This window comes from Oncorhynchus gorbuscha, linkage group LG21 (assembly GCF_021184085.1).
Source record: "Oncorhynchus gorbuscha isolate QuinsamMale2020 ecotype Even-year linkage group LG21, OgorEven_v1.0, whole genome shotgun sequence".
In the NCBI taxonomy this organism is placed as follows: domain Eukaryota; kingdom Metazoa; phylum Chordata; class Actinopteri; order Salmoniformes; family Salmonidae; genus Oncorhynchus; species Oncorhynchus gorbuscha.
This window is the reverse complement of record NC_060193.1, coordinates 47,294,168-47,306,024: the sequence shown is the minus strand read 5'-3', so window position 1 is coordinate 47,306,024 and position 11,857 is coordinate 47,294,168. Positions and strand designations below refer to the sequence as shown.

Genomic DNA, 11,857 nt, shown 5'->3' with positions numbered 1-11,857 from the left:
TATGCACCTCCAATCTCACCATGTGCATTGCTATGCACTTCCAATCTCACTATGTGCATTGCTATGCACTTCCAATCTCAATCTTCCAACGTTTTTGCCATTTAACCCTGGCATTCACACTTGGGCAATACAATTTAGCTACAGTACTTAAATCATGTGAAATGTATGTAATTGTTTTTACTGGCAACATTTCAAATTCTAGGTTGCTTCTTCAGTGCCACTAAGTCTCCTGCTGGCGAATAGTTCGTGATGCAATGGCCAAAGCACAAAATTAAAAGGACTCTTATTTAGAAAAACAAACTGTTCCCTTTCTGTGTAAACATAGGCAGGACTACTTCTGTGGGAGAGGTATGATTACGAGGATGAGTGGGGTCATATGAGATTGGGATCTCCCTGTGCTGAAAAGTGGGTAGACTGTTGCAATGAGAGACATGGAGAAGGCAGAGATGTTAGCTCAGACATTTTTTGAAGGTGCACAGCTCAAATCATCTAACGGAAGAGGGACAGCGTTGGAAAGAGAGGGTCAGAGGAGATGTGTCACATCATGGGAAAAGAATTGGACCTCTACAATAAGGTGTGGCAGGACGGAGTACGGAAACCAAGGAAAGACCCTATTAATCCATCATGTTATAGACTGATAGCGTTGACGGCTCATGTCTGTAAACTTACGGAAAGGAGGATAACAGAGAGGCCGACGTACTTCCTGGAGAGCAGAGGCCAATGTTATCAGATTCGGGAAAGGCAGGGGAACGATGCATCCTGTATTGGGTCTAGTCAGTCATACGGAAGGCACAGGCAAATAAGGCGGTGGTGGTAGCCATTTTCTTTGATTCAGAGAAGGCCTATGATATGATGGGGAAGGGGAGCCTGCTTATCAAACTGGATAGCATGGGGGTTGGAGGAAGGGTTTTTAACTGGATAAAGGACTTCCTTTTTGGATGATCAGTACAAGTGAGAGTGGGCAGCTGTATGTCAGATAGCTATGAGGTAGATAATGGTACCCCCCCCCCCCCCCCAGGGAAGTGTGATTAGTCTTTTGTTGTTCTCCGTTATGATTGGTGAATTATTCTCCAGGTGAGATCAGATATTGTGAGGTGATTGTTTGCGGATGACCAGGCGCTGTGGAAGAGAGGAAGAAAAAGTCCACATACAACTGAGAGAGTTCCAAGAAGCAATCAGAGAAGTTGAGCAGTGGTCCCTCGGGTGGGGCTTCAAGTTCTCCGTTGAGAAAACACAGACTGGGTTTCCTACTAGAAGGAATGTTTGGGCGGAAGTGTAGCTGAAGCTCTACGGGAGGAAGCTGGAGACGGTGGAAGTGTTCAGGTTCCTGAGGGTCTGATTTGACACTCGAATGACATGGGCGGAACATATTAACACAGTAGTTAGCAAAGGAAATCAAATACTGAATGTGATGCATTGCCTGTCAGGAATGGAGTGGGGGGGGGGTCGGGTAGAATGGCATTAAAAATGTTATATAGCCCTATCATGGTTATCACTGGACTATGGTAGTGTAGCATATGGATCAGCAGCTCTGACATCTTTAAAAAAGCTAGACGTAATCCAGGCTCAAGCTCTAAGCATATGTTGTGGAGCAGTCAGGACCTCCCCCGGTGGCAGCCACATTGCTTGTCCTAATATTGATATATTTCTTAACTCCATTCTTTTACTTTAGATTTGTGTGCATTGTTGTGACTTGTTAGATATTACTGCACTGTTGGAACTAGGAACACAAGCATTTCGCTACACACACGCAATAACGCCTGCTAAATATGTGTATGTGACCAATACAATTGGATTTGATTTGAGAGATGCCGTTAAAGTTGAGAAGATAATAACTACCCATGAAATATTGTGTAAATCTTCAAGGACATAAAGTCACACATCCTGGGAAAAAAAGGTGGTCATGGGAGCATAAATGACTCTGAATGCAAGTTTTGGGGGGTTAGGTAAGTGCATGGTGAGAGAGGTGGGACTGTTTGTATACTGTCTTGAATATGTTGTATTCACTGATGGATCTAAGGACCCTAAAACAGGGAGGACAGGTGCAGCTTTTAGTGTTTCTGAGTTTCAGGTGGCAGTGACAAAACGAGCAACAGGCCATTTATACGCAGTGGAGTTGCTGGTTATGCTCTTGGCTGCAGAGTGGGTGAAGGAGGTGAGGCCAGACAGGATAGTCAACTGCTCTGACTCGTGCAGCACTGATGAGCTTAATTTCTGTCACAAAGCAGACAAGATGTATTGTATGAGATTTTGCAGTGCCTGTGTTTCGGGTGAGACAGATGGGGGTATTTGTGATGGTCGTCTGGGTACCAGCTCATGTGGGAGTAGAGGGGAATGAGGAGGTGGATGCTCTCACCAAGCAGGCTCTCAAACATCCTAATGTTGATATGGACATGTCAATCAGTAAAGCAGAAGCTACGTGTTAATAAGTACAGTGGTTAAAAACGAATGGCAAGCAATGTGGAACAGGGAGTAAAAGGGAAGAAACCTGTATAAGATCCAGGAAAATGGTGGGGGCAGGGATGTCCTCAGGTTGAGAAGAGGGGAGGAAAGTGTAATCACAAAGCTGAGACTGGGCTCAACAGTACATTGAAATTGGTAGGAAAACATACGACTAGGAGATGTAAACACTGTCGGGAAAACATGGCGACAGTGGAACACATTCTACTTCAGTGCCAGCAACATGGGAGGGAAAGGGGAGTATTTAGATTTAAGGAGTAATGGTGTTGAAGAGCCAAGCTTAAATGAACTGTTGAGAAAATCTTATGTAGTGTTTAATTATGTACTTAGTTTCCTTTAAGGAGACGATGAATAATGGGTAAGATTGAGCCCTTCCCTATCTCTGCTCCAGTAATCCAGTCCAGTTGGGGGCGGTAATTCACCTTAGAGTTGGTTCCCAGCCGCCATATAAAAAACACAGACGAAGAAGAACCAGAACTATTCACTTTCCGGGTCAGTTTATTAATGGTACCTGCTTCTCAAAACAGCAAGAATCCCGAGGCAGTGTATACAATTTGAACAAAACGTTTTGTGAAATAAAATAAACATCACAAGAAAAATACCATGTCAGACACGGTAGGGGTACGGTTTAATAAACATCTTACTTGTCTGAATTGGTTGAAGAGACAGAATAATGGTTGAGCAATGTTAGCTAGCAAGCTACGTTAGCCGCTGTGTGGGCCGAGAAGAGTAGTGTTTGCTAACACAGGCTATCTACTGTAGGTAACGTTAGCTAGATCGAAAATAGTGCCACTGACTATGCACGAACGGTATAACATTAGGTTTTACTTTTACAAGATTGTAGCTAGCTATATGTCACCTGACTCTCCATTTTGGTCTACTACGTACCGATTCAACTTATTCTGTTTGGCAACCATGGAGGGATTCGTGACATGTTGACAGTGCAGTAGGCTGGCAGACTATGCTGATGTAATGTTGTATGTACATGTCAATGGGACACTTTTATTCCAGGAGACAAAACCCTCAAGTGGAGATGGAAGTGAGAAGAAGGATGGAGAGTACATTAAACTGAAGGTGATTGGTCAGGTAAGATAATATGGAGAAGTGTGGATACATCTCAGACAGGAGAGTTTGCTTCCTTGCCTTATATCCTTTCCTATACGTGCTAATATGAAAGGACACTGGGGGAGCCATAGGCCTTTTCTCATTTGGGTAAAAGTCTGTCCTCCCGCTCTCCTCCGCCCTCTCTCTGAAACCGATAAGTGGTCGAGGAGAGTGTCAATTCGTTAGTCGGCAAATAGAAGAGGGTCCTCCCTTCCTTGATAACCTCCTTTTGGTAAGTAAGCACAAGCAAATATTTTTGTAACTAGCTCATTGTTCTTTCTGTGGCACAAGTGTATCCTACCTGAGTCCTTAGGACAAGTTTAGAAATTTGCCACAATTAAATCAGCTAATGTTTTCTCGAAGGAGAAAAGCATGCAAACATTTAAACCATATGCTGCTCCCCCTTTAATCTATTAAATGTATTTCACAACTAGCTAAATCCGTTTTATTCACTGTATACATTTATCTTGGGATTCCACCCTGTAAACATCATTGGCCTGATGACACACCATTGGAGGAGTCTCATTTCATACTAGTGCGTTTCCATCCACCTTCCATCTCCAGCGGTTACTTTTGACCTTTTACAAAAAAGAGGACAGAGGAGAGAGAGGATGCAGCAGTCGAGTAAAACCAATTGAGAAAAGGCAACAACAACAAAAAAAGCCTAATTCCTTCTTTACTTTCAGGACAACAGTGAAATTCACTTCAAAGTGAAGATGACAACACATCTAAAGAAGCTAAAGGAATCTTACAGTCAAAGACAGGTAGAGTTATGAAGCCCAACGATTGTCCCATCTCATTTTGACAATGTGGGTCAGAACTTCAGAATGAATGTCATCATGTTCCCAGTATCTGATGCAACCATGTGTGATTCCTTCCTGCAGGGTGTACCAATGAACACCCTAAGGTTTCTTTTTGAAGGACAGAGAATCTCAGACAACCAAACCCCCAAAGAGGTACCCCAACCCATCCCTCTTCCCTTGTATCATCCATACAACCACTAGCCTGAGTGCCAGGCTGTTTCTCTGGCCAAACCCTTATGGAATGGCAATTCCAGACATGAACAGACTGACACCCAGGTTAAACAACCACCACTGTCTCCTAAAGTCAAAATGTTCTTATTTATAAATATTTTTTTTGTGACATTTCAATTTGTTTTCCTGTGAACCTTGAACATGCTTGCAGATCAACTTTCCCCTGCGTCTTTCTGACTTTCTCTCCCTCCCCAGCTTGGAATGGAAGATGAGGATGTCATTGAAGTGTATCAGGAACAGACCGGTGGACTTTGGAATGATTAGACTTGCTGTATTTCTTTTTTCTCATTTAGAATTTTGTATGTATTTTGCTTTTGTGCTTTGCACCATCTGGATCACACACTCTATTGGGGCTTCCATGTGCGAGGGCACAAAGAACGACTGTGTTAGAACGGATAGACGATCTGTTCTTTCTCCTTTTAAACACCTCGCACAGTCATTTCTTCTCCCTTCCTTTACAATGCAGGTAACATTGTAGTGCAGACAGCGTCATAGCTGAATGTCCCCCTATTGAGAGAGAGAACACGCATACAATGACGGGTTTTCTCTAGACTCTGCTACACACGCCTCTTTCGCACCTAAAGTTTGAATATACCACCTCTGAATGCTAAAGCATTGTTTTGAATCTTTAACTATCCCACATTTCCTACCACTGATGGATATGGTCTAATGATATTTAAAATATGAAATGTTTTTATGATCAGGATGTATATTTTTGCATCCACTATTTGTGTGTAATAATTAGTCTGTCCGTGGTCAGGGTTCCCCAACTGGAAGGCTGAATTTGGCCCGCGGTTATTATTTGCCCACGGGCCAAAAACAATATTTTTAATTGTTGGACATAAGACTGTAAAAACACCAGCGAACCTGCTACAAGTGATTTTAATTTTGGGTATTTGTTTCAAAAAGAGAGCTGTGATCATATACACATGTTAACAAGGCTTGAAATTATGTTTCAGTCAAATATATATATCTGTTTGGGCCTCTTGGGGTCAATTTGCAGTCTCTAAATTATTCGTAATTATGTTCTGGCCCCCTGACCACCCGTTCAAGAAAAAAAATCAGCCCGTGGCTGAATCTAGTTGATGCCTTTCCTAGGTGTTGTTTTTTATTTCTATTTGAATTATGTTTAAGTTCAGATAATTTCAAGGGGTTAAAGTTTCTGTTTAATCTCTGGCTTCTTCTTAGATTTAAATGTTTTCTCTTTTTTTATCAAGATAATCTTGCTGTATTGAACCACAACAGCAGCCACACAGAAATGTCAATGCAACAAATGACTCCTTTATGGAGGCTTTGATCCGGATGGTTTGAAGCAGATCATTTTTCTTTTTTTGAATAAAATGTTTAACAAAAACAGGACTGATATTTTCCAACTTTGACACTTGTATACCATTGCAGACAAAACAAGAATGTCCTGAATTAGGACTGCAGGTTGGATTCCTGTCCACCAGAGGGAGCTCTCGTCATGTTTATGACAGAGTGACTGGGTATTTATTTGACATCTCACATTCCATGATACATTATGAAAACAACTTTGGCCATGTACATAGTCACATGCAGAGGGTATTTACCGTGCTGCCTATCCTCCATTCAAGGCCTTGGACAATGTAAAAGCAAAATGAGTCTTAAAATAACTGTCCAGTGTGGGGTTGGTTGAGATAAAAAATGTATGTTGGTTGGAAATGTCACTTTTACTCCATTATGTAGCAGTGATGCTTTTCAATGTGATTTTTTATATGTTTACTCACAATTATCTTACCTGGAAAAGGCAAGTGTGGAACTGTAGAGGGGGAGGTACCTCATGAGTACATCACCGCGCTGCAGACGGAGCGAATATTTATTTGTAAAGCGTCCGATTTCATGGAGGCCCAGGGAAGGGAGGATGGCGTGGAGTTTGAAGGGGGGAAAGGAAGGGAAGAGGTTGAGGGAGGAGAGTCATTGACCAGTGACAGGGTAAGAGAAACAGCAGAGAGTGCAGAAAGAGAGAGCGACTTAGGGTCAGGTCAGTAAACTGTGTGTGTATATATCAGGCCCTGGGTTAAGACTGCCTGGAGGAGATCTGGTTTCTAAGCCTGGGATACCTCACAGTGGCAAAACACTACCAGATGTGGGCCAGCCAGGAGACGGGGAGGGGATGGTGTGTGTGAACTCACGATATGAAGAGTGAACATGTCTCAACGCTATATATCAACTCAGTTACACATGCAGCCTTTTGCTTTTACTATTGTGCTTGCAGAACACTGAAAGTTGCTCAAATTTGTGGATCCTGACTCACCCAACCCTGACCAGTCACATCACCTTATAGAAATGTGAAACACAGCAAGAGATAATGACCTATAATTAGCTTGTTGGTTTGCCAGGTTAACGTGCAAAAATTCCATACTCTTTCAATCAGATTACGTTGACTGCAGGCATCTGTCCTTGATCTGGACGGATATTTATATTGTTCAACAAAATCATGTCTGCTTGTTGGATTAGGTACTCTCGTTTCCGTTGCACAAATGCAACAGTAATACGATACAAATGCACGTTCGGGGTCATTATTTTAGGCCTACTGACACTCCAGTTGAACACAACACGTAATAGATATAGAACAGATAACGCTCAACGTCTAAAACAACATTCTGTTACACTCCGCCCTACCTAGGACACACAACCAAAACAAAAGGAGAGGTGAACTCAAGACAAGAGAAGCCAAAAAGGAGATCTCACATTTCAGCAGGAAAGGAGGAGATCCGCTCAAGGCAGTGTGTCGATTTCCTGTTCGTAAGCTTTCGGGGCAAACCCCCCCCCCCCCAAGTTATTTTTCCTACAGAAATACCATCTTGAATCAATGGCTCTGATATATTGACCTGACACCATTGGAGAGATACTATTCCACAGCCAAGCAGAGTGAGTAGAAGTTAGACCTGGAGGTTAGAACAGGAGACGACCAGAGAAACTAAATAGCAACATGCTGTATAACAGGGTAATGTGTCCACACTACAGCCTGTATAGGGAGTATTGTACAAGCAGATGTTAAAAGTAATTGAGGACGTTAGGTGTGGAATTGTTGATATTCCAAACCACGTTAGAAACAGAGTCTCTATATCTAGGCCTTCGTTTAAAGTGTACCCCTTCATCCTACCCATTGGATACATTTTAGGAATCACAATCACGCTGGTTTTACATTGCCTCGTTCAAGGATTTCTTTTAGACTTTCAAAAATGGATGCTTAAAAACATCCAAAAAGGAACACCAACGACGTTCAAGTGATCGCAGGTTAAAAACGTCATCGTTTTATTCTGTGAAACTGTACAAGATACAAGCCATATTGCATTAAGAAACATCAAGTAGAAACAGCAAGATTATAATTCTTATAAATACATATGTTCTTTTGAAAAAGGGTGAATATTTACAAAATGTGGCAATTTAATAGCGACATCTTACAGCTAGACTACATCCCAAATGGCACCCTATTCAGTTCACTACTTTTGACCAGGTCCCCTAGGGCTCTGGTCAAAAGCAGTGCACTATATAGGGAATAGGGTGCCATTTGGGACATAAACACTATACACAAGCATAATACAACTTTTTTTTAAAGGTGTGTGTTAGACATTTCTCTCTGTGCCAAGATGAATGTTCTCAGATGTCTGCAAGTTAGCGTAAAAGTAACATCAGCCACACGTGAACAAAAACATCAATTTAAAAAGTACAGAAGCAAGGAATGAAATGCACATATTCCAAAAACCTTTGCAATTCCTTGCAATACTTAACATACATTGGTCTTGTCAGACATTAGCCCTGTATCCCTCGTTTCTCCTTGGATGAGAAACTCACGACATAATACAAAATAGTTGAGAACATATTGAAAAGTCAAGGCAAAACAGACTTTCTTTGTTGCTGCCGTTACATCACTGGGTGGCACATTGTGGTTTAACTGTCACGTTTAAATGAGATTATAGAATGTTTTAAAATGTCATGGGGGGGGGGGGGGGTTACTGAAGATTTAAAACCCTTCAAATAATGAACAAATGTTCAGTCAATGGCTCATAGGGTCGTCAGGAGGGACATTCTCAAAGTAAAAGTACTTTTTTTCAGAGTTCAAATGTCCTACGTCCAATAGGAGATGGGAAGGGATATGCTCAGTCGGTTTCATCAAAAATATATATTTTTTTTTAAACACACAACTCCTCCACATTAAACTTCCACAAAGTTCATACGGTCGTCTCTCCTTGGTTGCGGTTACTGAGCCGTTTGTAAAACCTGCACCAACTCTGTAATGTTTTCCCTGACCAGATCCAGAACCCGGACGTGATGCCCACGATCATAGTCATCAGGTACTTGATCATGAACACCGTGAAGTCCGGGGTCATCGGGGCAAAGTCGTTGGCCGGACACGGCACCGCGAAGCGCTTACACGTCTGCATGTGCCAGGTCTTCTCCCATTGGTCGCGGAAGGCCTGCTCGTAGAAGTAGCAGGCGATGACGATGGTGGCGGGGACGGTGTACAGGACGCTGAACACGCCGATTCTCACCATCAGCTTCTCTAGTTTCTCCGTCTTGGTGCCGTCGTGCTTCATGATGGTTCTGATGCGGAACAGAGACACGAACCCGGCCAGGAGGAACGAGGTTCCGATGAAGAGGTAGACGAACAGGGGGGCCAGGACGAACCCTCGTAATGAATCCACGCTGTAGATGCCGACGTAGCACACCCCCGTGAGAAGATCCCCATCCACCTGCCCCATGGCCAGGATAGTGATGGTTTTGACCGCCGGCACCGCCCAAGCCGCTAGGTGGAAATATTGCGAGTTGGCCTCGATGGCCTCGTGACCCCACTTCATACCAGCAGACAGGAACCAGGTGAGGGACAGGATGACCCACCATATGGAGCTTGCCATGCCAAAAAAGTAGAGAATCATGAAGAGGATGGTGCAGCCCTCTTTCTTGGTGCCCTGGGCCACCGTCTTGTAACCGTCCTCTTTAAACTTGTCTATGCAGACCACTTTATCCTCCAGGAAGAAGCCTGCTGTGTAGGCCACCGCCACCATGAAGTAGCAGCCTGAGAGGAAGATGATGGGCCTCTCCGGGTAGCGAAACCTCCGCATGTCTACCAAGTATGTGAGCACAGTGAACAGTGTACTCACACAACACAAGATAGACCAGATACCCACCCAGAGTTTGCCGAATTTCAGTTCCTCCTCGCGGAAATACATTAGCCCGTTGGGCTTGGTGGACTCGCATGGGGCACCACAGTCTTTCACCCCCAGGAATTTGTAGTTGAGGTAGGTTGGGACCTGAAGTTGTAGGGGACAGGAGAAGGGCTGGGCAGCAGGGCGACCGATGTTTGGGGGTAGGGTCATGAGCTCAGGCAGGTTGGGAGTGGGGTCCGAGGTAGGGATGTCCGTGTCTGAAGTGTTTTGACCCACACAGATCTCCCCAGCGCCGTGGACGGGGAAGTTCTCACAACGGAGTCTCTCTGGCCATTGAAACCCGAACTTGTTCATGAGCGCCTCGCAGCCCTGGCGTGCGCGCTCGCACAGTGATCGGCATGGGGGGATGGCCTGTTCTAGAACTGTGCACACCGGTGCGTACATGGAACACAAGAAAAACTTCAGGTCCATGGAACACTGGACTTTTACGAGCGGGTAAAACTGATGGACCTCCAGCCCCGCATCCTCCTGGTTTGCGTGTCCCAAAAGATTCGGCATGATGGTTTGATTATAGGCAATGTCCGTGCAGAGGGGGATGGAAATTGGCTGACAAAAACCGTGTTCTGGTATAGAAATTCCTTTCTCGCCATGATACTGACCGGTACACGGCTCCAGCATTAGACAAACAGTCACCAGCGCGCACCCCGTTATCCACATCCACTCACAGGTTCTCCTTACCGCCATGATAGCAGCCCCTGTGTTCAGAACAAAAAAAAGTGTCTTAGAATATTAGCCCGGAGCTGCAAAAAGCCCAAATCAATTTCAGTCCACAAAAGGTTGAAATGTCCTCTCTTCTCCCGTCTATATAAAAAGGGAGAGGAGCCTAAAGTTAAAACAAAGTTAAATGCTTGAAAATGCCCTCGGTCGCTCTCCCCACATTCCTTATTCCCACAGAACTCTCCAAGAAAAAATGGAGGATTGCTGGTGAGGGATTTATTTATTCCAATCAAACCACTGAAAACCTGTGAAATTCCAATAGAGTATTTTTTTTTTTGCAGTTCGTTTCTTTACTGACCTGGTTCTTCGTATTGGAAACAAACGTATGACTTGAAAATGGAATGCGTTGACTAATTTCTTCCAGATACCCACAAATCTTCCTTACATCACATTATAGGTTGAAGCAAAATTGAAGTCTGCAAAACCTCATGGTTTTCCATCTCGCGTTTACAACTCAGCCAATGTTCAGCTCGAAGCGCATTGGTAGGCTATGCACTACGATTAACCCGGCTCAAAGTCTGTAGTAAAAGGCTAAATCTCTTCCAAAAGTATACTACTCGTCAAACTATTTCTTCCCACAACGCTAAAACCGTGATCTTCTTTCTAGAGAAACTTGCAAGATTTATTCCCCCACACACTACAGAGTTTGATCGGTTTCTTGGTGCCCACACATGCGTATTTTCAGGGGCGCCTTGAAACCACACTTTCTCCACCAATTGAATGATTTGTTTTCTCTCCCATCTCGCCATTGATTGGAGGGAAGTGAAAAGGGTGGAGTTTATGCTATCTTCAGCGATACAGTGGATTATCTTTGTTTTGTTGTATACCTTTTTTGATAGTCAATTAAAATATAAAAATGGTTTAGAATATACATTTTTTTATATTCTATGTTGGGAGCGGGATATAGATAATTTAGGAGACATTCAAAACATTAGAAGTTGAAAAAGAACATTAGACCACCTATCCCACTCTTTACAGCTTCTTAGACCTACATGAAGTAGTTTATGTACTTTTGCATGCCCTATATCTCATTCTGTTTGTCAGAATAGTGTCCAGGGTTAAACTCGTAAGCCAGGCCTCTGACAAAGTAGAGCAATAATTGTAATATTTATGGTATTGTTTATTTCAGAGTGGAGCCCAAAGTTTCTGGTAAATCATCTTGGTATGTGGACTGCGAAAACTGTTAGGCAGCCAAGAACATTTTACTTATGACTTGTATCTCGATTAAGTATGTTTTAGAATTTTGCCCATGGCTCATTCATCAAATATAATTTTAAGTTGTTGAGTTTTTCAAAACAAACATGTCCTTATAATGTAATTCTTGGTGGATGTCAGGTAGTTTTTTGGGAT

At 43.2% G+C, this 11,857-nt stretch overlaps 2 protein-coding genes across 3 annotated transcripts; one reads left to right on the top strand and one right to left on the bottom strand.

Moving 5' to 3' along the window:
- Positions 1 to 2,918: 2,918 nt before the first annotated feature.
- LOC124008198 (small ubiquitin-related modifier 1) lies at positions 2,919 to 5,957 on the top strand. 2 transcript variants are annotated; one of them, XM_046319299.1, is made up of 5 exons: positions 2,919 to 3,075; positions 3,472 to 3,546; positions 4,251 to 4,328; positions 4,449 to 4,520; positions 4,794 to 5,957. In XM_046319299.1, the coding sequence occupies exons 1-5, from the start codon at positions 3,064 to 3,066 to the stop codon at positions 4,860 to 4,862; spliced, it is 306 nt and encodes a 101-aa protein (XP_046175255.1). In that variant the 5' UTR covers positions 2,919 to 3,063; the 3' UTR covers positions 4,863 to 5,957. The 2 variants fall into 2 exon arrangements, with proteins under 2 accessions (XP_046175255.1, XP_046175254.1); XM_046319298.1 differs by having other exon boundaries at positions 2,958 to 3,081.
- A 1,896-nt stretch (positions 5,958 to 7,853) lies between these two features.
- Positions 7,854 to 11,172, bottom strand: LOC124008527 (frizzled-7-A-like). The gene is made up of 2 exons (XM_046319862.1): positions 10,806 to 11,172; positions 7,854 to 10,485 (listed from the first exon to the last, which is right to left on the bottom strand). Exon 2 carries the CDS (start codon positions 10,472 to 10,474, stop codon positions 8,795 to 8,797), a length of 1,680 nt encoding a protein of 559 aa, XP_046175818.1. The 5' UTR covers positions 10,475 to 10,485; positions 10,806 to 11,172; the 3' UTR covers positions 7,854 to 8,794.
- Positions 11,173 to 11,857: the final 685 nt, after the last annotated feature.